Raw genomic sequence first — 26,183 nt, forward strand, 5'->3', positions numbered from 1 at the left:
GAGATACTCTAATTATTTGCTTGTAGAAAAAGAATAATAATTCTCTGACCTTTATAAGAGACAATGATTTAAACTTACTGATTTTTGAAAGCATGAAAATCCTGTCTTCTTGTGTTAATAATCCTCAAAGGAAGTTTGTACATATAGGACTGATGGAGGGTTTCACTGTTGTAGTGATAGCAAAGATAGTAGTTAGTGTGTTAGAGGTTTTTTCCCCCCTGAACTCTTTTGTTACAGTCATTAACAATGGAATTTAATAAAATGAAATGAAACTTTTATTATTAAGCCACTTTTAGGTAAGTTTCTTCCATGGAAGTATTTTTATTTTCATAAACACCAACACATAAGCCCACAAAACAGAACAAATATCTCTGACTCAGTGCCTCTCTTTGCTCTTCTTTTTAGACTCATACTGAGTCAAACATATTCTTTGTTGGTAATATCACCACAGCAGATGATCTGGAAATATCTTTGGAGAGTACATCTTGATAAATTGTTTATTTATTTATTTATTTAAAAATCAATAGTACAGCATTCTATAAAGACAGCTGTAAGGTGATTCATGATGAAAGGAATAAATACACAAACATAGAAGGTAGGATGTCTGGTTAGGGAATAGCATCAGTCAGAAACATGTGCAGCTCATAAGACAGTGATAAATGGTACGTGAGCAAAGTGTGCTGTTATATGTATTCTTAGTTAGACATCCAGCAATCTTTGTTAACTTTCCTGGCTGCAGAATGATAATTTTCATTGTCATTTAAATTCTTTTCTTCTCGTTTGTTTTGTTCCTTTTCCCTAAGAAAGACTTGGATCTTAAAAAAAACAACAAAAAAGAGGGAAAAAAAAAAGAAGAAATTATGTATGGAGAAAAATGGGAGCTTATTCAGTGAGTCGAAGGTTATTCAGAGAACAGCTGTTGTAGAGAAATGATTAGAAGAGGAAGCCCACTGAAGACTGGAGTGGAATCATACAAATAGGCGATAGCCATACCTGATCTATAAAAACCGGAGTCCTTAGGCAGCTCTCTGCCTTTGCACTCTGACAAACCTATGTCTGCGTGTTGTATTTCAGCAGTGTAGGGAATCTGGTGTTTCAGGTAAATGGTTTGTGTTCCTGGAAAACACAGCATGTTTTAATCCTCATGCTTGCAAGGGAAATTTTCCTATTAGAGCCTCTGGATTTGAATGGAATATGTAACAGCTTCTACAGCAACCCCCTGAGCCAAACAGTCCAGTGAAAGAAGCAGAAGCTGCCTGTGCGCATGTGTGCCTGCGTGTTGAGCTCGGTAGGGTTGGACTGGAGACCTGAATAGCTACCACATTTTAATTTTTTTAAAAAATGAGATCTCACTATAGTTGTCAAAACTAATTTCACTTTCAAAAAAGAAAAAAAAAAAAAAGGTTAAACTATAAAAAGAATATTCTGCATCCTATTTTCCAGTCATTTCTATTTTAAATGTAAAATGTGTGAGTTAGTTTTTGGATGTATCCCAAAGAATCATCTTTCCTAAAATCTAAGGGCTGTCTGTTTGCACAGAGATGTGATAACAGCGGGCAAAATATTTTCCCATCTTCCTGAATTTTTCTACAGTTTATCGTGTCACCTTTTTGTTGCTTTCATGATGCAAAGAAAACTTGTCTAAGCCATTTTGATATATTCCTCCTCTTTCTTACATTTGTCCTCTCAGTATGCCTGAACTTTCCAATGCTTACTTATCCCTAATCCTCTCTCTTATTCTTGTGGCCTGCCATTTGCTTTCATTCTGGGTGGTATTCTTCTTTCGGTTATTCTTTTTTCTTTTGGTCTGAAATGTCAACTTTTGAAAATCTTGTTTTGTGAAATACTCCATCTGTTTTGGATGGGATGTTGAAACTACAGATGATCAGGAAAAAGAAAAGATGAGGGATTTGTCATAATCACTTACTCACATGCAGTCTATTAGGTAAAGGAAATATGAAGGTTGGTACCATGGAAGAATTTGCAGATTTCCTTGCTGATTTCCCTATCTGCCAACCACTTATTTTCTGTGTGATAATTCTTCAGATGCCAGAATAAGAAGGAAAGAACACAGAATGGGAAAAGGAAAAAGCCATATTGCTTCAAGGCAGCGAATGAAAATACTTCTCTTTGTTACTTTGCCAGGAGTATTACAGAAAGTTGGCTTTGGGTGTTTTTTAAAGATTTTGTTTGTTTGGGTTTTTTTTTTTTTTTGGTGGTGAGAGTAAGCCACTTTATAGTGAATCTCAGAACTATCAGTAACACAGTGAACTCGAGCTGGACAGAATGATAAGTACAAAGAAACACACTACCATGTCAAAGAAAATCTTTATTAAAAAGTACCCTTAAAGCTGAAAGAATTAATCTGAGACATCTTAGAGTTACAGTTTATCACTGTGCTGGCAATAATGCTGTAAACATGACTTGGACAATATTGAAAAAGTCCTGAGTAATCTCAGCACTGTGGAAAATATGTAGAGATTCCAGATTTGAGCATATATAGGCTCTTCTGTGGTTATCCTCAATTGCTCACATTTAGATAAGGAATTGGTTGTAGCCATTTAATGGATTTTAGTGTTTTGGGGTTGTGGTTTTTTTTGTTTAAAATGTTTTTTGAACGTATATATCTACAGGCTCTGTCATGTGGTATGTTCAAAATTCCCCTTGTGCTCATTAAAGGTTTTATGATAGAAGATGCATATTTTTCATGTTGAAATTTCTGTTTTGGCTATGCAGTCTGTTTAGGCTATGGTTTAATTTCAGCCTTGCAAATTTGTTTTCAAAGTCTGTACAAAGAAAATAATAATAATGCTGTGATATCTGGGGGAGAAAATAGTGGGTTTTGAAAAGAAAGTATTTTTGAAGTGCTTTCAGCACCTTTGCTTCCAAAATGAAACACTTTGTAACTGTTGAGAAAGAACATTTGTGTCTCTGCAGAAATTGATGTCACCTAGCAGATCCTCAGTTCTGATGCTGGCAGTTTCCTCATGGCAGTAGAGTCAGGGCCAAAACCCTACTAATGTCAGATGTGTCCAGGTGCCTCCAGTATGCTTCTATTCATAGGTGTTGTGGAAAAAACCCACTCAATCTCCCAGTAATTTCAATGGGTCAAAACATTCCTGGGAAAGGGGTAGTACTGGCACAAGGAAGGCTGAGATCACAGTGCCAATGGCACCAGCAGGTGTTAGTGGCTCTGCTTGAGGCAGTGCTGCTTCCTTCGCTGACTTAACCTTTGAAGCCTATGAAGTCTAACATTTCTTACCAAGTTAGTAATTACAGCTATTTTGGATGCTATTAGCTGTGTAAGAATCCAGTTACTTTTTAATCTGACTGCTTATTGGCCCAAAGTGATCTCCATCTGCAATAAGCCCCAGAGTAATTGGTGCATAGAAAAAGCAATCCTTTGAATAGTTCTTATCCTTCTCCCTTCTAATCACGTAGTAATTTTATCTTTAAGCTGCCACTTCTCTGCTGGTGAAAAACATCTCTCCAGAAAGATGATACAAATAGCTTATATGGCAGGAAGTAGTCTTACCAGAAGCCACATTAGTAATATGAAACATGACAAGGGGTTGTTGACTGAAGATGGGGGTTATGAATTGAAACTTTGCATTAGACTATTAGTTGTGTTGCAGATTCCATTCTATCTTCTCTTGCTCTCGGCTTTCTCTGCAGAGACTTGATCGGAGTCAAAGTGCTCAGTGTCTTGCAGGATGAAATACTTAATTGCATGGATTATGGCAGTAATTCTATAAATGAAATTTAAAAAAATTAAAGCTTTATAAGTTTTATTAAAAAAGATAAAAATATCTCAAGAAGCAAGCTCAAGTCTGTTGTCTGGGTCAAAACAATGTGTGGAAGCCAGTTGTGATGATTTCGTGTTCCTCTGTGCTCTCCTCAGAGCATCAGGAACCCAAGAGGTATGAGACTGTTTACACTCTTTTCAAGGCTGCAGGCCTGCTGTTAGGGGATGCATCTCGCTGGCTTTCTGCATTTGATGGCTTTGTTCTTTCATTCTGATGAGGCATTAAATACATGTTTCAAATGTTTATGCTAAATAGATACGTGTTTCCTTTGGTGTTTTTATCAGTAAACCTTAAAAAGGGTTTTGGAATTACTTTGCTTGTGTATTAATACATTTGATTAGTATTTTGGGTATGTTGGTATGAGAAAGGATTAATCAATCTAATGGGATGACTAATTTCAGAAATGGTTTTGTCTCAGTGTTACACATCAGCTAGTTTAAGGAGATTTTGAGTCTTGAATCCCTGTGTAACTTTGAGGAAAACAACCCAGCTGAGATGGTGGCAACTTTGTGTATTGTGAGGTAAAAATAGTTTCCTCTGATTTCCTGACAGTGTTTGAACCACATACTGTTTTTATTGAAGGATACTGTGTGTAAGGCAGCAATGCTTTCTGTCTGTGCAAATCACAGATGATGAATGATCAGCAGAAAAGCATTCAGAGGTGTTATTTGTAGTTGCTGTATTGTGTGAAGAGAAAAGATCTGTCCAGTCCTGATAAATATTTTGTGAAATAGCTGCCCACCTACACATTCTGGGAACACCCAGGATCATTGAGACCCTTACACCATTCAAAATGTAAATTCAAGAGGTATTCCCCCAATTTATATATATATATATACATATATTGCTTTTTTTCCTAATTCATCCCAACAGAGTCAGAATAAATATTTGAGACTTTATTATATTACATTTATTTATTTATTTAATTTAAAAAGCCCAATACTGAAAACTTGGATTTTGTTTTTTGAGATTTTGAAGACAGGTGGCAACATTAGTATGCTTGTTTGTGGGATTGTGGCAGTTTTGTTTTATAGAGCTTTTAAGTTAAAAATGTTGAACTTGATCAGCATATGGTACTGGCTAGCCTCATCTCTACTAGCTTTTTTGTTATCTTGTTATTGTTATAGGTCTTAATGACAGTTGTAAGCCATAGTTCTGGATGCAGGGGTTAGTCCACCCTGGGGAGGGGAGAGAGAAACAGCAGTGTGGATTATGGAAATATGAATTGATCTAAAAGGAGCTCTCTTGTAACAGAATGGGACTCAAAGAAAGACTGGAGAGAAGCTGGTGAAAAGACGATGGAATATGATGTGAAAATGATCATTTGAATGCTTTCCTTTTCATTCCCAGCTGCTGTGTTCTGGTGAAAAGGCATGCATTTGTATATCTTAAAGCTGGGTGAAAAAGGGCCAGATGAATGGAATTACTTGTTAGATATGTTTTCATTTTGAGTCAAATAAATTATGTGCATTTTAATAGACTGTATGCATATGTTAGCCATTTTTTTTAATCATACAGCTGTGATATTGGGGGGCAATATTTTATAGAAATATTATTTTCTCTGTTTGCTCAAATAGGCACAGTATTAATATCTGACCATCCTTTTGCCTGTTCTGTATCAGCCTATCATAAATAACTGTTGGTGGTTTGGCTTACTTCTACAGCCCTCAGCTATGTGCCAAGCCAAAGAAGAAAAAATTAACTTATGGCTGAAACAGTGATGACAATCATTTGGAATGTCTTCCAGAAAGACTGCCAGATTGTCATGTGTGATGTTGTTGTTGATTGACCTCAACCGCCCTCTGAATATTCCAGTCTAATGTCACCTAATTCCTTATTCTGTGCTACCTTACACTTTCTGATCTACTTGCTTAGTACCCTCCATCTACTTAAGTCTTCAATATGTTGCTTCTGTTGTACTTTCAGCTTTGCTCTTGTGTCTCAAGCTTACTGCTGCTCTTTGAGAAATATCCTAACTAGCTCAGCCACTTCTTATATTTGATACTGGATGTAGTATTCCTGAACCCTCTGTTTGGTTCTTGGCTCTTGCTCTGCTTTTTGTCAATGATGGTGTTCTGCAGAACTGGGAGATCATTTCAGGCACATTGGTTCACTGTTACTGCTACAGGTATTTGAAGTACCATTTCAAATAATTTGTTTACATTTTGTGAATAACATAAGTTTATTTTACATATTACTTACCTTATGAATTGGCCTGGGATCAAATGCCAGAATCCAAGTATGATGAAATCAAAGCCTAGTAGAAGGTATCCCTTCCCATGTCAGGGTGGGTAGAACTAGATGATCTTTAAGGTCCCTTCCAACCCAAACCATTATATGATTCTATGAAACTCAGCCCTCACATAATTGGTTTCATTACCCTTTGCGATGTAATGTAGTTCTTTGACTTCCTCTCTACTGGCACAGCCATGGAAGCCATCATGCTCCCCCGTAAGAATGCCTGTGTAGAGATGGACAAGCCCAAGGGTTTAGCTCTTGGACTGTCTCATCTTTGTCTGCATAAGTCGCTGTCTATAACAGATGTTTTCTGTTGATGAGGTGCCCAAGGTGTTCATTCAGTCATACTCCACTTCATTTATTAACTCCTTTTAAGTTGCCAGCAAAGTCAGGCTTCACTGTTATCTATGCTGTATGGGCATTTTATGGAAACATCAATGCAAATTTGTGATTCTGGAAGAACATCATGTGGTGCTGCGAGAGACACTCCTTAGCTGTGTCCTTAGACACTCACTCCTTAGCCTGGCCAGGCCAATTCTTGCATATAAGCGATTTGCAGAGCTGGTGCTGACCTTTCTGTGTGCATCAGTACTGAGTATTTCCTGGGCAGACCAATTGTTAAGCAGGAGCTTTCTTGACAAGGAATGACATCCTACTATTTATAGATGCTTTCTGCTTCAGAACTTGTGTTGTAGGTTACTAATTCAGTACTTCTTATTTATACTTAAGATTTAGTTCAGGAAAAGCAGAAGTTTCATGTGTTTCACTCAGGCTGCTGTTCCCAATTTGACTGTTATAGTCAGGATGCTTACTTGCTTCCTTCTGCTTTTGAAATATGCTCAAGTGAAAGAGTAATGATAGAAAACTAAGGGAGTCTGAAAGTGTAAAGTTGTATTTCAAACAAGGTGGAGAATTTGTTAATTTTTTTTCTTTTTTTTAAGCTGTTAGATAGCAAAAACTTGTTTGTTGGGAAAACCTCAAACTTTTCACCAGTGACACTAAGAGAAGACTTGAAAGGACTTCTGTAGTTGTCAAAAATATTTACTGGTTGTACATCCCAAAGTCTGGCAACCTCTTATCACCTATATTGAAAAGACAATGTGGTGCTGTGTGTGGAGAGAAAACATTATCTAATTTATAAAGCTGGTTTCTCCTTTCTGACTCAAAACCAATCTGCTTTTTTATTGTCGACCTGTCTTTCTTGTTTCCTGTGTCTTCTACCTTGGCTACCTCCATCAAAATTGTTATTGTTGGGGTTTGGTTTGGGTGTTTGTATTTATTTTGTTTGTTTTGTTTATTTGTTAGGAGTTTTTTCTTTTTTGTTGTTTTGCTTGCTTCATTTATGATAAGGACTATGTGTAGTTTGATGTCTCTGGTGAAATGCTAGCGTTCATGGAGTGAAAAATGATATGGAATAAAGTATGCTTGGAGTTGAAATTAGTCTGCAATGTATCAAGTGTCACCAAGAACAGAGTTTGTCATGCTTGAAACTTGATGCCTTTTTCAGTATATTTTACAAGTTCAGCTGTTTATTATTTGCAGTATACTTGTATAATTAATTTTCCTTTAAAAAATTATTTCCATGCTGTTATGAGAAGAAACTCTTGCAATTAGGAGCCTTTCCACCTGGCTGTCAACTGTGTTCTACTTGTGGTACTCCTTGATACCATTTCACAGACATTTCTAAGCCTGCAAACTCGACTTTAAAGGATGTATTGAGTAGGTAGAGTTGGAAATGTGGCAAATAGGCTCATGTCTGTCCTGAGCTATTAGAGTATTCCAAAGTGGAGGGAAAACACTAAGAGGCAGAACAAATAAGAACCAATTTTCTAATATGTGCTTTATTTTATGGTGGTTATTTTTTCGTAATTGGAGAATCAGCTTCTGAACAAGGTCTGCAGGAATTTCTCAGTGTTGCTGCCAAAGGTTCATCTTAAGTTGGTGTTGTAAGTAGTAGTAAATCTTAAGATGTCTTGAGTGAAACAAACATTGCTGCCCTCTTAGCTATGAGGGATGATGCGGACATATTTGGATTTTGAAAGTGATGTCTAGCTTTCCTATAGCTTAAGACAATTTCTCTGTTGAGTTTCCAGATATTGTTAGAGGTGCTGTGGTAGAAAGTGTATGTTAAGAAAAGTCACCACTTCTATACTGCATGGTGATAGAAAGTTGTGTGTCATACTCTGGTCTTTTTTTTTGTTTTGCTTGTTTTTGTAGAAAATGTAATGAATTTTCTTAAAGATGATAAATACTCTACTACCTTAAAAATTAAGCCCACATAGTAATCTCAAGAGTGGATATGGAAGAGCATATTTCCTGTTTTTCCCAGCTGTCTGATATTGCCTAGGGAATAATGGTCTCTCTGACATTAGTCACGGATGTAAGGGGAAACTATTTACAAATACTACCAGCATGCTAGGGCTCTGTGGGTTGATCTTGGGTTTGTTGCTCTTGCCAGTAATAGGATAGATGTGGGGGACTGTGTCCCCCGGACTGGATGACTGAGGATGAGAAACTGCAAGGAGATGAAATGGGAACCACCTGCAGTGGCTTAACAAGCAACTCCTGTAGATGAGATAAGAGTCACCTGTGCTACCTTAATAAGTATTGTCAGCCAGTAAGAAGAAGGAGGTGGTTAACCAATGCCTTGCAACCACACCCAGAGGAGAGAGGTTAACCAGTCCCCTGGAACCATACCCAGAGGAGGGCTCCGAATGCAAGCTGCATGAAGGCAGTAGTCGGTCTTGTGGGCTTGCTGCCATGGGCAGGAGTGCTTGACCTGGGCGCTCCCTACCCCCCTGCTTGAATTCTACCCTCGTCGCTGTGGGTGCTGTGCGGAACCCTACAGTGACAGATAGATGGTAACATTTCAATCTACACTAATTCTAATGGGAACTTTCTTAGGGAAGAAGTACAGTGCATTGTCAAACTTCATGTTTTTGTGTTGAGTTCCAGGAAATTTGAGGGTTTTATAAGGAGGAAAATTAACCTGTGCTGAACTTCATGTTCTTTTTACTGTTCTGCTGTTTGTGTGCTTGTTATTTTCAAGTGAACTTTTGGTCATCATAGAATCATAGAATTGTCAGGGTTTGAAGGGACCTCAAGGATCATCTAGTTCCACCCCCCCTTGCCATAGGTAGGGATACCTCACACTAGGTAAGTTTGCTCAGTGCTACATCCAGCCTGGCCTTAAAAATCTCCAGGGATGAGGCTTCTACTACCTCCCTGGACCTATTCCAGTGTCTCACCACCCCCATGGTGAAGAACTTCTTCCTAACATCCAATCTGAATCTACCCATTTCTATTTTTGCTCCATCCCCCCTAGTCCTATCACTACCTGACATCCTAAAAATTCCCTCCCCAGCTTTCTTTTAGGCCCCCTTCAGATACTGGAAGATACTGGTCCCTGTATGCTACTCTGGACACAGCTGTGGCTGAAATACGCTGTAGTTCTAGCTGATTACTTGATAAGATTCAGAAACAATTAGACAAATAGAGACTCAAACATTTTATAACTTAATAAAACTCTGATTTGTTTTTAAACTTTCTGTGTGGTTATTTAGGAAGCCTTTTTGTTCAGTCTTGCAGGATGGTGAAATGCCTTTTGAAGTACGCAGGATTTTGTTCTCGTCTCCTTGTAAGGTGCCTTTGAAAGATGCTCTAGAAGCAGTGAAGTCTTCTGCATACTGCATGGGACACCAGCCTTATTCTGCTGTACAGGGCAAGAGCAACCTGTAGTATGCCCCCAGTTGAAGTATACTGCACTCTGGTCATGCTACTGTCCCAGTCGTTAATGTTCTTTAATTCTTTGCTTTTGGACTTGGAGGAAACTTTGAAATATCCGAAAGTGAAAGTGCAGGAAGTTAGCTACTGCTTATGTTTCTTTCCACTGTACAAAATGAAAACCATTGCTAAGTCTGGAAAACTTTTTTGTTTCAAATGATTCAGAATGGTTGGAGAAGGATGTTGCTTGTGTTGCAGAGAGCTTTTTAGGATCACATCATTGTACACTTCCACTTTCGACCCTAGCCTTGAACTCCTCAAAATTCTCTGTATGTTTTATTTGAAAAGTATGGAAATGATAGCTAGTATAATTCAAACTAGAGATTTCTGATTTAAAAAAAAAAAAAAAAGGTTCAAAAATAACATTAAGAAAGAGCCATGGAATTTAGTGGTTCATTCTTCAAGTTCTGTAACCTTAAGGTACATTTTATTTATTTATTTATTAAGAGAGTTTTGCATCTCTACCCTAAACCATTTGCTTTTAAATTCTGTGTTATTCTTTGATCTAAGTGTTCAGAAAGAAACTGATAATTGTATTATTTTTTATCCCTACAGAACTGGCAGATAGTCATTGAATAATGCCCTTTTCGAGAGAGCCACACAGAGGTTAAAATCTGTTATGGAGGCCTTATAACGACCTCTGTACTTTAGACCTTTGAGTTTCAATGAATGTAATCTAAGATACAAATTTTTTTTTTGTTCAGACCATTTGGGCCTTTCTTTTTTTTGCAGCTACAATTTTCTGATAAGATTTTAAGCAGAGGTAAGAGCAAAGTCTTTGAAATATAACCACTGCTGCTGACTTCACATGGGTCCCTGCTGTGGATGTGCACAGCTTCAGAGGAAGAAAAGGAAAAGTCAGTGGCAAGGACAGGGCTTGCCTTTTCATCAGCTCTTTTATGTGGCAGCATTAGAATTTCACCTTCACTGAGCCATGATCATGAAGGGCTCAACTCTGCAAGATGCTAAGCTGCCTGGCTTTGATTTAAAAATGAATCTAAATCTGTGCTTAACTTTAAGCATTTAAACATTCCCGCTGAAGTTACTGGTTTGACTCAGAAATACCTCTCAGGACAGTCATAGATCTCGAGTAGATGTCTTGTTTGTATGTTTGGATTGGCAGAGGGTGACTGTAAACTGTGATAAGGAATGGTGAAATACAGGCCCCTTTGAGGTAAGGGCAGAGAGCAAGTTGGAGTGATAGTGGAGAGGACCTTGGAGTTGGAGATGTGAGTAGGGAAAACTGATAAGAACCACTGAGAGAGACCTGCAGTCAAGTGGTTCAAGATATTAAAAGAGAGGTTAGTAGGAAGAGAAAATGCTAGCACAAGTAAAAGAATTTTGAAGAACAATTAGGTGAAATACTAAGAATAGTCAAGTGGTTTTGTCAGCAAGGGTAAAAACAGGAGACTATTAAAGTAGATGAAGGACTGTCAAAATGAATTCACCCTTTCAGTGAAAATGAGCAGGGGGAAAGGACTTCACAAAAATAAGTTAGAGAATTAAGAGGAAGACAAATGCTAGAAAAATATCCTTGCTGAAAAAGATAACAGCTAAAGAAATAAGGGTAGTGGAGGAAAAAAATGGCAAAAACATTTTGTAGCCAAGTGGATGACCATTTGTTCGTGCTCTTGTAATTTGTATTTTTTTGGCTAATTTCTGCTTCAGAATGAAATAAGGAGATGAGGATAGATCAACAGACTTTTGAGTGCTGGTTTGTGTGAATGATTTTGGTTACTATCTACTTTATTTAGGCCATTTCTTGCCTGGCTATCTGCATATGTCTCTGGAATGGGTATATGACTATGTGTCAGGCTATACCCTTTCCTTCTGCAGAGACACACGAATTCCTTATGTATGATGGATCTGGGGAAAGAACCTGCCTGCTTGCTTGGGGAACAGTCTTAAGTTGCAGATGATCATGTAAATAGTTAAAAGCTAGCAGGACTCTTTAAAAACCAGTGTCTGAACTGCTGTTTTTGAAGTGGTTCATCATTGTGGATAGCTTAAGATGTTCCTATCCAGGGAAGATTTTCAATCCTTTCACAGGGATGCACATGGAAAAAAACAGGTTTGTTTCCTCCCCACTGAAATACAAGCTGCAGAATATGTTATAATAAAAAACAAAAAGTGCTGGGATGAATAGTATTAAAATCCTTCTAGCCTCAGAAACTAATCAGGTTAAGCTTCAATACTTGAATACTTCAGTAGTCTAATATTTAGTATTGAAAATTTCTGTCAGTTCATCAACTCATCAGGCATCACCTGCATAGAGGATGTAACCTGTTAAAATGTGTAAGTTAAAAGTGAAAAATCCACTCATATCTATATAGAGATACATTAACAAACTGATTCTAATATATATATGTACATATATATTTGTATATGAAATACGGTGTGAGTTTTTGATAGAAGCAGCTCCTGTACCACCTTCCAGCTGTAGTGAGATCTCACTGTGTCTTGAAGAGGAAAAAGAAACAAGTGTCCTCCCAAATCACTGTGCTCTACTATGTATACCTAACAGCCAGGAAGGTTTTGTATGCTTGCATCGGTTGTCTGGGAAATTATAATAATTTAGAAAATCCTGTATTTTCAAGTTAGTAAGGAATGTGATGTGTGTCTTTAGTTTTACCAAGATGATTAAGCAGTAATTTCGCTTAAGATTGTGAGTTATCAGGAGGTTTTCTCTGGAAAGCTGGTGTGTATGAAGTCAGAAGCATCTTTGACCACTTTTTACATCACTTTACAAAGCAATTAGCTGAATGAGTATTAAAATAAATAAGGGATGCTAAACAATTATTACTTTTTAGACATCTATAACCATCTGAATGTAGAACCAGTGGTCACAACCAGGCTAGGCTGGAGCTGTGTAGTACAGTCGATGAAAGTGAATTAATTAACTGCTGGATCATAAGCTTGGGAGAGCGCAAGTTTTTGCTGCTGTGTTACAGACATAAAGGAAATATTTTCTTAAATACCATTTTTGGTTTTGTTTAAGCTTTTTGCAAGAGAAGCAGCATGCTGTAGTTCACATGATATTGATTTTATTGTTTTCTTCTTTATCTTGGAGCTGATAGAAGGAATGAGCTAGTTATCCTTTAACTTAGCAATTAAACTCAATCATGTATGCAACTGTAAATATTTTATTTGGTGTTTGAAAACAAATAGACAATCTTTTACTGGCTTTTCTTTTAAACATCATTACCATATTGACCCTGTATACAATTTCTTTCCTTTGACACAGTGCCCATTAATGAAGATATTTATGACCTTTTGTCTTCAGAAATAAACACATACTAAAAGCTTGTGAAGCTATGAAAATAAGACACAATAAGTGTGTTATAATTTTTCTAAGTGTGTGTGGACTCAAGAGGAAGTCCTGGCTGAGCTATGGATCCTTGAAAATGGTCACCCATTAGGAGATGAAGCTCAGTTTTATTCAATAAAGAGATGATTGAAAATATCAACCATAATTGTACACAAATAGTGGGATAGTGAGAGTGTGTTTGTATAGAATGTCATTTGCATTTTAAATTTGTCTAGGATCATCTTGGGGGCATCTTGTTTTCGTCCATTTTAAAAATCTGAATAGCACCTGTAATTAAGGGAGAAAACTGAGCCCTGGAAGCTAGGTAGGACTTCCATCTATTGATCTGTGTAAGCCCAGCTTACGCTGTCAGGGGAGAAGCAGTCAACTGCTGAGCTGCTTTGTCACTGACATAAGCTGAGGGAGGATTTTTTTTTTTTGTCTATACTGTTTATACGCCAGTCTATAGACCTGCTGGCTGGTTGAATTTTAAAGAGTGAGGAGGTTTAAAGACTTGTCCCCTGAGGGATGCTCCTGCCAGTTGGGAAGCGAGCTGAGGCTGCTCTGCAGAAGTCGTGTGCGCCTGTGCTGGCTGGGGGGGCACGGAGCAGAGCTGGGGAAATGCTGTACTGCAGCTCGGTCTGGAAAATGCTGCAAAACATACCCATAATTTTCAGGTTGTTTAGTCAAAATATTGAGCTGATACCTTTGGTTGGTTTTTGTTTTCTTTTCTTTTCTTTTCTTTTTCTTGTGTGATAATTTATTCTGAGAGAATACAATGGGGAACATAAATGAATACATTTCCATACCCAGTTCTGAGGCAGTGCTAAGCTCACCAGGCAGCAATTAAATTGCTTAGTAGCAAGGAGAAAATGACTTCCTCTAAGTGTGAGAATAGGTGCAGATTTGGAAAGAGAATTTAAGTAGAGTATAAAATACTATTTGTTTGGAAAGGGATAAGCAAGCTTTATGAGCTGGAGGTGAGAGACTATTTGGAAATGTTTAGGAATTTTCTGAGTTAAAAGTATCAATTGTTCTTGCTGTCTTTTGTTGGAGTTCATTATTACTACAACCAGCATTGTGTATGCTTATTTCCTGCTCACAGAAATTCCGAAGTTTGCCTGCCCTGTGTGTGCTGTGCTCCGCAGCCCTCTGCAGTGGCCACTCACAACAGTCAGGCTGGTGCTTGAGCAATTTCTTTTTGAGAATATTGTATGTACTGCTATTGCTCATCATGAAGTTAATAACTTTTCCTAAAACACAGCATGTGGCTTTACCTGTGCTGACAAAATTCCAAAGATTTCTTAAACTTTCTTGTGTAACTTTGAAATTTTAGAAAAGTTGATGCTTTCCATTTTGTCTTGTATTGATGATTTACTGGGGCACGTCATAAACGTTTCAAGTGTTGGTACTATCATATGGATGTTGTACTCAGAAGCATGTTTTCCTGAACTGTTCATCCCTTGCTGATTAACTTGCTTGGGTTCTTCATGTTTTACACTATCCACTGAGCCAGGGAAATGTTTGAAGTAAATAATCATTGTTGTGTGTAGGCATTTAAATACATGATTTCCCCTAATGGGAGTTGACTGCTCAAGATGCAGTAAACAGAGAATTTGGGCTGGAAAGTGCTAACATCTTAGATTGTGTTCTTAAACCCCTTTGTGCAGCTCTGGAAGTGTGCGCTCAATATGCATTTTTCTGATGACACACACCTTGTGAGATAAATTGTGTGTGCAGCAGGATGTCTGTTGGTCTGCTACTAAAAGGGAATGCCCCGGCTTTGACCAACTGTGCTGATGTTGACTGTTCCCCTAGCTGAAGTATTTCACAGAGGGTTTGCTTTCACAGTAGGGAGCAAGGAAATAAACTCTGTTTTTTTCTGGGATCTTTAAAAATCGTTGTTTAATGTATTTTGCTACTAACTAATCTGGTAATTTACTTACCGCCCCTCCCCTAAAGAAAAATGTTGATCGTCTTGACGGCATTTTTATATTTGAATTAACACATTTTATTTGCCACTAAACAGCTTCTTAAATAAAATTCTGCAAGGAGGAGTGACATTATCCTTTTATATTATGGTATGAATGTAGACCTGGTGGATTTCCTCCCCCCCTTCCCATTATTAATAGCAAACCTTAGTTATGAAACCCAAAGGGTTAATCATATAAATTTCTCCTTTGGACCAGAAGATGATTTCCATCATTTTCAGCATTTGACTATGGAACATGTATAGAGTTGTTACACCTCTCTGTAATTCATTCTGCTGCCAACTTCATTCCCTTTTCTCTGCCTGCATTTTAATTGAAACAACATTTGTATTTTTGAGCCAGGATCTGTCAGAAGTCCCTGTGGCTAGTCTGTGGTACAAGTAGCAGCAGACGTGGCTTACCCATATGGTGTGGTGCTTCTTGTAAAATCCATATGGCCTTGTTGAAGGGAATCCCAGCGGGGATGTGAAGGGTGTTAATACCCTTCAGGCCAGGCCTTTCCCTCCTGGGGCTTCTGTGGCATTGTCTTTGCAATCTGCCAAAGCACAAACTTAATTCCTTTTTAATAATCAATTATTTCAGTCCAGGAACGTGTGCTGTATTTTTTGCAATCATATATTCCTTGAACTTACTATTTGTTACGAGTGCTTTTAGATTTATTTTTTTTTAGAAGTGAGCTTTCCAATGGCTTTTACAAAACTCCTAACTTTATTTCTTTTGCTTGTATTTACAGGAAGTGCTGAGCAGTGTTCCGAAGTTCTGCTTTCCTTTTGACGTTGAAAGGTATGTGATGCAGTTATCAGTCATTTGGAAATGTTTCATAGAAAATTAAATGTAGTGGAATTGCAAGGAAGGATTTAAAGAAAAGGGAAACATACTATACTCCCTAAACTTGCACCTGCAGATGAGAAGAGTATGTTCTTTGTTGTTCAAGTAAGTATGAAATCACTAGAAGGAAATTATCACTGCAAAATGCAGCCTTCACAGAATTTTGAGGATGTCTCTTTCAAGACAGAGCTGTATTCTGGCTCCTAATTTTGTCCATTATAATTGTAAACACCATCTGTGTTAATATAAGGATATAACATAGTTACCTTCAAACGGCAAGCTGCATAAAAAAAATGCTACTGTGCATCAGGATACCCACAGAACAGTACTGAAAACATTCACTGAGTTCAAAGAAATTAAGACTTTAATTGCACAGAGTTAACTGAATATGCAATTGATTTTTCTCAGAGATAAATCAAGACCATTATTTATAATTAATTAGCCCTTACCTTTCTGGTATCAGTTATAGTGTGGTTTCCATTTAATACTGTCAGTCATTTAAGTTGTTCATATAACCCCTTTTTACTAATTAAAATACTTATTTAGGCTTGTCAAAATGATTGGTGGTAATAAATTTAATAAATTATACTCACTCGGTTTGGAAAAGTCATAGTGTCCAAATCAGCAAAGGTTGAATTGGAAGCTTGATTTGCATAATTAATGAAAGATACACCCAAGTAGTGTGCAGGCTGATGGTTTCAGAGCAGCATTGGAGTCAATTGGAGATGGAGACTCAAAAGATGAGAAGCATCTCTTGGATGCGAGAAGTAGTTACCAGTGGAGTAAAAGTTGGTGTGCAGAGGAAAGGAGTGAGGCTTTGCAGAAAGACACTGGCAAAGTAAAGATCTTTGTAAACACAATTACTCTGAAGTAAACTAGCTTCATTTAGTCTTTTATAGTTGAATTTAATTAAGTTGTTTGGGTTTTGAACTGGTTAAGCTCACTGTCCTTTAATATGTTTGAATGACTTAACTAATACAGTTGTCAGTGTTGGCATTACAGTATTAAAGTCTTTAATGTGCTTAAGATATGTACTGAATTCTGTTTAAAATAGGTAATGGAGATGAAAAATGGAAATAAAATTTGAGGATAACAGAAAAGGGTGAGGTTCTGTTGCTGCCATCCAGTGGCAAGAAGATAATCGGTGGCAGCAAACAATTATTTTCAAATAACTTCTCTTTCATTAACTGTTTCAGTTGAACCATTTAGAAGGCAGTTGCTTGTATGAGATAAGCTTAATCAATAAACTATTTGATTCCCTGAATTTATAGCATATTTAGGCATGTGTTTTAGCTGAGTATTCAAAGGAGAGAAAAATAAAAAGAAAAAAAAAAAGTTCTGGGATGTTTCTTGTTTATCTGTTAACACCTCCTGCCTAGACATGCTTTTTGACTCCTGGCCTTATACTCAGCTGTAAAGTAGTGCCCTCAAAGGTGCACAGTTTCTACAGTTTCATACAAATTGGCAGTTGGATAGTTGGATAGAGCAGAGGGTTTTGGAAGCTGAAGTGACAAAGGGAACAAAAGTGATATGTTTGCTCTGGCCTGCTGACTGCTAAGGACAGTAGTGCTGTGGTATCCTTAAAATCAACCAGCACCTTCACAGCTTCTTGGTGTAGCTGGGAGGTGAGTTTTAGGGGATTTGTGGGAGAATGAAGGGTAGTGTGGGATCATGAGCATATAAAAGAAGAGAGGCATAGCTGTTGTGGGGTAATGGACAGAAAGAGTGGAAGCTCTTTCAGGAAGGCAGGCGACTGTCTACTGGCAAGTTGTGTGACCAACTTGCTGGCGATGTGGTATATTTACCATTTACTACTCAGTTTAAGCCTTTTCTGTGGTGTAGATGTACATTACCACTTTTTAAACACAATACCCATGTTTTCCACTTTCCCAGTTTTTGTTGGTTTGTTGTTTTTGGTTTGAAATTTGGACTGATAAAGAAAAGGACTGAGAAAAACACTGCTGTAGCTCCTTTGCATGTGACTTTTTTGAATGGACATTGAAGATGTGACAAGCATTTTTGTTTTTTTTGTCTAGCCATACATGTGCTTTTTACTTGTCTGGTTGAATATATATCTATATATTTTTTTATTTTCCTGTAATAAAAGATCTTGATAGACTTAATACTCTCAAGTATTTCAGAGGCAGTTTGGATGATAATTTCTGTACAGAAAGCTTAGACTGAAGTGAAACGCAAAGTAACTGTTTTATTGATAGTGCATATTGTAGTATAGAGAGCACACCTGTACTATGTGCTCCATATGTGTGCAAAGCACTGCAAGCAATATCTTATATTAGTAAGACCTAGAAATTACCAGTGTGGAAGGAGACAACTTCCACTGATGCTGCTGATCAAGATACCTAGGACAGAAAATGTGACTTTGTTCCGTAGATGACTTCTGGGTTCCTACTGTACAGTAAAGCTGGAGGGAATGGAGTGTCTTATCTGTTAACTAGCTAAATAAAGCTCATTAAGGTAGGAAGTCTATATTCTTCAAGTTATAGAAATGAGAAGTTAAAGCACAGTGGTAAGATCGTTGTCATCTGTTTTCTTCCAACTTGCCTTTAATTAGTGAATGAATGGAAAGAGCAATGAAATAAGAACATGCATTTGATTTTATTTACTATGTTACTGTGGTTGTAGACAGAGATCCAGATTTAATTCTCACTATTTGATGCTGCTTACATCATCTCACCAGACATACGTACTTCATCTTTTATGCAGATGTTATAGAGAACTGTACACCACTTGTTCTAGTTATCTGAAGTATGTACTGTGAGCGGTGATTAAAAATGTAGCGGTGACTCCCGTTAAGTTTAACTTAAAGTCAAACCAAAATAGGCACAATGGTGTAATGTTTTGACCATGACTTGGAGTTTTATATATAATTTTTTTATTGGAAGCAAACACATAATTTCATTACTGCTGGTTATGGCTTGCATTTTATTTTGGAAGACTGAAGAAATTCATGCAAGTTCCTGAGCATTTGCTCCAAGAAGCTGTCTTCCTTTTTTTTTTTTTTCTTTTTTCTGTGACTAAATTATTTTTAAGCTTAATAAATAGCACAATTGTATAACATTCTAACAGTTTGCTCGTATGTATTTACAAATATGTTCCCTCTTCTCTGCTAAAAAGTTCCTTCTCTGTTTCTTTTCATACAGAATAACAAGGATTTAATATTCGAGAACACAAAATCTTTAATTACCTTTTAATGTTTGCTAAAGTACTTTAGTATGTCAGAAAGAGCAGTTTGTCCTCTGTCTTGTTCCTTGAATCTTTTATGCAAATTCTGCACAGTTTTCTTATATTCCTTTTCCAGTGGTCTTCTGTATCTTCACTCTCAACCTGAAACTCAGGTGTAAATTTGCAGAGAGCCCACACCTCGATCTCTACATCCATCAGTTGTTTAGCTGAATAGTGACTAATGAGCATGCAGCTTTTGCTCTTCTTCCTGTTTCCTTCGGCCTATTTCAGATTCAGTCCTAACTTGTCCAACATCACTGCTTGACCCCTGAATTTTATCTTTGCTTTGAATCTCTCTCATTTATTTCCTCCATAAATACTCCCTCTCTCTCCTTCCATTCCTGTCTTTTCCATTTCAGGGTGCATTTCTTCTGCTGAGTGCATAGAACGCATAGCTTTTTATCTGAGACACTTTGGAAACTGCCTGTAGGATCAGCATGGAGACACTGATAAGCACCTCATTAATTTCCCCTGTGGTGCTCACCTGATCGCAGAGAAGCGTTTTATTTTGGAGTCTAAGAAGTAGTGCTGCTTCTGCTGCTGCTGGAGAAGATTTCTCATTAGGAGTAGAATATTGCTCAAGTATGGGGATTACTGTGCATATTATTTAACCTGTAATCTATTGGGGTCAATGGGTAATGATGGCAGGAATGACATCACTTTCACTCTCCCTGCTATTTCTGGCAAAAATCTGTGTGCAGAAACACAGCTATGAGCAGGACAAGTGCAAAACAATGGATTTTTAGATCTTGTGAAAGGCAGTTATATCTTGCAGAAAGATATTTGCCTTTGAAGTAAGCAGCTGAGAATGAAAAGTAAATCCTCGAGAATGTATTTCAAGCTTTACAGGTAAAAATAAACTATAACATTTCCTTTACACTTCTGTCATTCTGGTCAGTTTGTGAGATGAATTGGGAACTCAAAACAATTGACTTCTTTCCATCCTATATCTCATTGTAAGAGAGAAGTCTGTGTAAGGACAGGGTGCAGCATGGACTGTGGAAGAGTGTAACCATGGGTTTCAAACATGGATTATTTGGTTTTCACATGAGTGCAGAAGTGGACCTATATGAGAGGAACCTGGGGCACACTGAGCTGTGATGTGCTCTGCTAGAACCTCATCTGGGTATGATGGCCAGGGCCCTTGGAGAGAGCAAATTTGTGTAGTGACTGAAGTACACTCAGTGAGACTCTTTACTAGCTAGCTATGGTTCCTTTTAATGCTTCTGTTGTTTTGAAAGTGTAGCCCCAATTATGAGCCAACTACACTTTTTGTTTGTGGAAAGTTTCTTACTTGGTGATATCTTTGTACATTTTCGTGCCTTCTGCAGTTTTCTTTCTGTTCTGTTTCTTTCTGGAAAGCAGAGCTTGTAAGATTAAATTGGAGCAGAGGAGCCTTCCACAGAAAGAGCTTCAGTTGTGGACTTGGGGATCATGGAGTGGTCTTGAAAGTGGAGAATATAGTCCCTGAAGCTTAGATTTGGGGATAGTGATGAGCTGAAAGAGACAGCCCAACCTAGAGCTGGTGTCTCCCCAGTCTTTCCATCAGCAGAAACCACTATGTTTATATCTGTAGTTCAAATTACTGCTTGAAATGGTTTCTCATCTATTCCATGATATGAGGAGAAGAAAGGTGAATGACTGGAGTGGGTTCATTTTGCAGAAAGAGAGATGAAATACATTTGGAATTTTCAGGTGTAGATAGTAGCTGCCAAAGCTTTAATCAGAGCTTTGTACTTTAATTACAGTGGTCAAGTGTGTGTATGTGACACTTTATAATTAACGATACCAGTAATTTTGTTTGCTTTTGAAAAATAAGTCATAAAAATATGTATTTCTTTGCATTAAAGTCTTCACTTTTTGAAACTCACTGACAAAATGAACTCTCTGGATTTCAAAATCCTTTAAAAGTTTCTAAAATTTGAAGGAAAAATAATTGTAGGCATCTTCTGTGTCCCAAACAAGATTGGTTTGGAAGAAGAGCAATTGTTATTTGAGAATGAAGGATAAATGTAATGATTAGACGTGCTGGTTTTCATTCCAAGAAGAGATTTAATTCCTGCCTTAATCAGCTCTTTCAAGAAAGCCTTAAAATGAGGCTTGAATAACAGCTATAGTGTAAAAAAGAGTCTTTAAAATGACTCTTTATGTACTCCATGGGTACTAAAGAGCCTTTTCTGCATTGTGTAGGTATGTACTTAGAACATTTTAAAAAAGTACTTTTATTCCTATAATGACCTGTAATAACCTTGAAAGAGCCCATTGTAGTCTGCAGGGTTAATAGGTATTTACACACATTCTTTACTATTAGTGATTTATTATTGTTAAACTAAGATTAAAAGTAAGCTTGTGGGGCAGGAGTCAAAAGTAAGTCAAAGGCAAGGCAGAGGAATGAGTGAGGAGAAGGCCAGTGACAGTTGGAAACGATTTGTGACTGCTCTGCCTGTACAAGTCAGTAGATCATGTTCTTTTCAAATAGTTGACTACACCAGTATATTGCAGAAAGGTTTTGAAGCTTGGTTAGTTGATCCTGTGCTTCATTAGAAAGTCTAAATAACATCCTATTTAGGGAATTATGCTGTGTAATAAGTGCATTTTACTTGTGTGGCTGTTCATGTGAAGGAAGACCCTGAGACACATCATTGCTGTGCTTCAGTAGCAGTGCCAGAAAGGTGAGACATGACTTTTAAAGAAGCCATAGTAAACCAGAGAGGCACAAACCCCAAGTCACTTAGCCAACATTTGTTCATATGATGGTACATGATACATGGATATGGATAAATTATAGTGGTAGCGCTTCTAAAATGTTTTCTGTGTCTGTTTTATGTATTGTGGCTATCGATTGATCTACAGAAATCCCCAGTCATCATATGTCTGTTCCTGTGAGGCTTACATATGGTCAGTTTTGACTCTGCTGAAGAGGAGTGAAAAATCAGGCATTCTTACTGCCCCCAGATCATTAAGTGGAGCTCTCAAATTAGAAACTCAGAATTAATTCAGTATTTTAAACTCTGGTCAAAAAATGTGGTCCAGATGCACAGCCTCTGGCTTCTGTTAGCTGTTGCTCTGGAGCACATGGGACCAAATGCAAACTCTTGGGTTCTTTGTGGAGATTCAGTTTTAGCCTTGGAGTTTTTCTCACTTCTCTAAAAACTGAAACATGCTGCTTGCATCTCCTGCTAAGCTCTGTGGGAAGCAGTGTTCAAGCTGGGCCACGTTTACACGGTCTGTTGGAACATGGAGTTATCTCTCTTGAAAAAGCAAAGGGAAGATGCTGAGTTGGAACTGGTAAGATGGCATTGGAATTGCCTCCTGCTGTACTGCCATAATCGGGCAAGACTATTTTTAATAGAGAATATCAGAATTCAAATCTAGTGTTTAGAGTGGTCTTGTGTACTGTTGCTTTTATGTATGCTTTAGTTGCAATGCCATCTTCAGGTTTTGCAAAGGGAGGAGGCAAATAACTAACAGCAAGAGATCCTTACTGAAATGAGTTTTTTGGGCTAAAGAATTATTTTTCAAGCAGTAATAAGGTAGTTTTCTGACATGTACACAGTACATTAAAAGCAATGCCTGTGTAGATGGACACCTATCAACAGTTTCTTTTTGTAAATAATTAGTGATCTCTTTGGGTTAAAATGGTGCATAGAAGCCCCAGCATAACAATGCTAAAGCTCCAAGACCGGTGGTGGGCTGCAGCAGAGCAGAGAGGGGCTGGGAGCAGGAGGCAGCTGAAGTTACTGCATGGTGTGTTACCAGTGCTACTTGCTACCAGCTGCTGCTGAATTACTGCCTAAGTCCCTGGCCAAGGTGTGTGCATTGGTGCTAGAACCATGCTGCAGGGTTCAGTGCTGGTCTGCTTTCAGGAATAAAGAGGAAAACGCAGAGACGTGAGACATAAAATTGCATCATTGGCAGGGAAGTAATAACTCCTTGTTATTGATGGCTTTCTATTGTATCAGGCACAATATCCAGGCAGCATGCTTAGCTATGTGGAACTTGAAAAGTAAAGATCAAATGAAGGCCATTGAGTACTGACTGTCTTTAAAGAACATACTAGTTGGTTCCAGTCTGTTCAAGCAAGTGAGGAATATGCTTGTTTGAATGATTTAATTACTGAACTAAAAGAAATTAAAAAATCCATTAATTATCATGGGTTCCTAGTGATTATATTGGACTAAATATGTCTTGTAATGTTGCATGTGCTCTGTACAGGCTTTTGTTTCAGCCTAGTCATTATATGTTCATGAGGAACTAGACCAAATTAAAATGAGTGGGAAACTACAGCCTGGATAGTGGTATCACTTAACTAAGCTTTTGTCATGCAGTGTAATATACATGTGTCCCATGTAACTTCTCTCACACTTTAACCACCTGCTACTTTCTTCTTTCCCAGGGGAAAATTTGTGTTTTTTTATTTTGGTGGAGATTTAAGAAAAATAACCCAACCAAATAAAACCCCAATCTGCATTGTGAGGGATAAATAAAATAAAATGATACCCTTAGATTAGAAGACTCTGAGATTTGTGATGATTCTCAGCATCTCCAGGAATTTCTTTCCAGTTTGTAACCTGAAGATGGAACCACACATGACACGTGTTAGTCATAGTGCTTATGAGCAGGTGTCTAGGTGTTGTGCTACAGATCATGTAAGAATGAATGGGAGAAGAGCAATGGACAGTAGAATTACAGGCAGAACTGCTGCATTTTATGCTTGCGAATCTCCGTGCACTCCTTATCACAACTTTGTTCTCATTTGGTTTTAGTTATATCTATAAAGGTCACTTCCAACCCAAACCATTCTATGATTCATTCTGTGCCACACACTCCTGGCTGACAATACCAAGTCTATCTAAAGCTGGTTTTCTTTGGGAGACTTTGGGAAAGTACATATGTATTTGTGTGAATAAACTTCAGATACAGTTTGTTAGTGTTCTAGAATACTTACATTGAGTGCATTTCACAATTTCTATGAAGTTTGGCCACATTGGAAGTTGGGTCTGCCCCATGCCTTCAGCTATCTGAAGCTGACAAATTGGACAGCAGAGAAAAATGCCTGGTTTGAGAGTGTAAAGGAGATAAAGAACATGTCATTTATTCTTGAAAAGAAACTGGGACAGATTCATACAGCCAAGCAGACAGTGGTGGTTCAGGAATGGATGTTGAGACTGGGACCTTGGAATGTATATTGGTCGTCAGAGGTTACACTGAGAAGGGGAGGTAGAAACTGGGAACCAGACACATAGCCTGTGCTGCTGGGTGAATGCTGTTGAAGAGTTTGGGGGTAAGAGGAGCTGGAACATCAGACAGGGAAAGTTTGTGTAAACTTTGTCTCAAGTGGATCATAGTTTGATACGGTCCTGAAGATATTATTTTAGCTCTTGTGCTACTAGTTTTTGATTATTTTTTGGCTTTTGCATTTCCAGAGCTAAATGAGTTTGCACTGAAAATGAATTTAGCAGTGTGTTTTTTGTTGGGCAATGTGTACTGCAAAAAAGGGAGGAGGATGTGTGTGGGTGCAAGGGGAGGCTATGGGTTTAACCAGTGAAGCTATTCTGCGGGGTGTGTGTGAAACTAGTTTTCTCATGTCTGTCTTAAGCCAGACCTGTATTATGACACTTAATAAACTATTTGTAGAATTTTAAACCTTTATTTTAGTTACCATTTTTCACTGTTGAGGTGCGCTCAAAGCAAACAGGCTGGGTGGCAGGCCTGTACTGTCTCTACTTAGGCCTTACTTAGGAAAGACCTTAATGAAATGCCCTGTCCATCCAGACCTGGAGCTGGATTCCATAGATTGTGTTGGCCAGGGTGTGGTGCCAGGGCTGCAGCTGAAGGAAGGACTCGGACTCTTCCATACCATGGGGAAGGAGTGAGATGCAAGAGGCAGCCTGGATGTTGGGTTGAGAGCTGGGGCATAAAAATGCTTGATACCACTGATTTAAATGCTCACATTTTATGTAATTTAGTAGTCTTACACTCTCTGTCTGATTTTTCAGGGTGTCCCAAAACCAAGTAGGACAGCATTTTACCTTCGTGCTCACTGACATTGAAAGTAAGCAAAGGTTTGGATTTTGCCGTTTGACATCAGGAGGCAAGGTCTGCCTCTGTATTCTAAGGTGAGTTGGTGTAAAGAAAAATTGCATCGAGGAGTGGGTATGGGAAAAATACAAGTTAGAAAATATGTTTTCCAAACTCTCTGCTGATGTTTTACTTCTCTGTCAGGGCATCATTTCTCTGTGACAGTGTTAACATAGGCTTCATGTGAAAAGTGATCCCAAGCCCCACGTGATGGCTTTCTTATGTGAGGCTAAATAATTCTGTTTAATTTAACATGAAATTGACCCCAGTGAAATACTTCATTTCCTCTCGGCTTTTTCTTTCTTTTCCCATAAGATAATTGTTTTGGTACTGAAAAGAAAATAATTATTTAGCTGTCCTAAAACCCCTTTTAAGTAAATTAATTAAACAGCAGAATGCTTTAATTAAAAGGCAGATTTGAACTTCAGTTAAGCGCCTAGCAGCCTGTAAGGCCTGTAGAGGCATGTGCTGTAAAACCCATTGGCAGCAGAGGAGCCAGCTGGAGAATTTTGGAGAGTAAGCTAGGAATTTTATGGAGAAAAGCAGATTATCAGATTTTGGACAACATAGAAATCAGGCAGTCATGGAAGGTACCAGTTCAGAATCACAGAGTGTTAGGGGTTGGAAGGGATCTCTGGAGAGCAAGTCCAACCCCCCTGCAAGAGCAGGACCATAGAATCTGGCACAGGTTGCACAGGAACATATCCAGATGGGTCTTGAAAGTCTCCAGAGGAGACTCAACAACCTCTCTGGGGAGCCTGTTCCAGTACTCTGTGACCCTCACAGTGAAGAAGTTCCTCCTCATGTTGAGGTGGAAGCTCCTGTGCTGTAGTTGATATCGATTGCCCCTTGTCCTATCCCAGGGTGCAAGTGAGCAGAGCCTCTTGACACTTAGCCCTCAGATAT

General features: G+C 38.1%; 1 protein-coding gene across 2 annotated transcripts in view; it reads left to right on the plus strand.

Annotated features, from left to right (window-relative positions):
- The window catches only part of DENND1B (DENN domain containing 1B), a 155,653-nt gene that overhangs the window by 38,651 nt on the left and 90,819 nt on the right, over nucleotides 1-26,183 (plus strand). For both annotated transcript variants that reach the window (XM_054165461.1, XM_054165460.1), the window contains exons 4-5: nucleotides 15,859-15,908; nucleotides 25,196-25,315. In XM_054165461.1, coding sequence (XP_054021436.1) covers nucleotides 15,859-15,908; nucleotides 25,196-25,315 — 170 coding nt within the window. The remainder of the gene's footprint in view (nucleotides 1-15,858; nucleotides 15,909-25,195; nucleotides 25,316-26,183) is intronic.

This window comes from Dryobates pubescens, chromosome 11 (assembly GCF_014839835.1).
Source record: "Dryobates pubescens isolate bDryPub1 chromosome 11, bDryPub1.pri, whole genome shotgun sequence".
Classification (NCBI taxonomy): Eukaryota; Metazoa; Chordata; class Aves; order Piciformes; family Picidae; genus Dryobates; species Dryobates pubescens.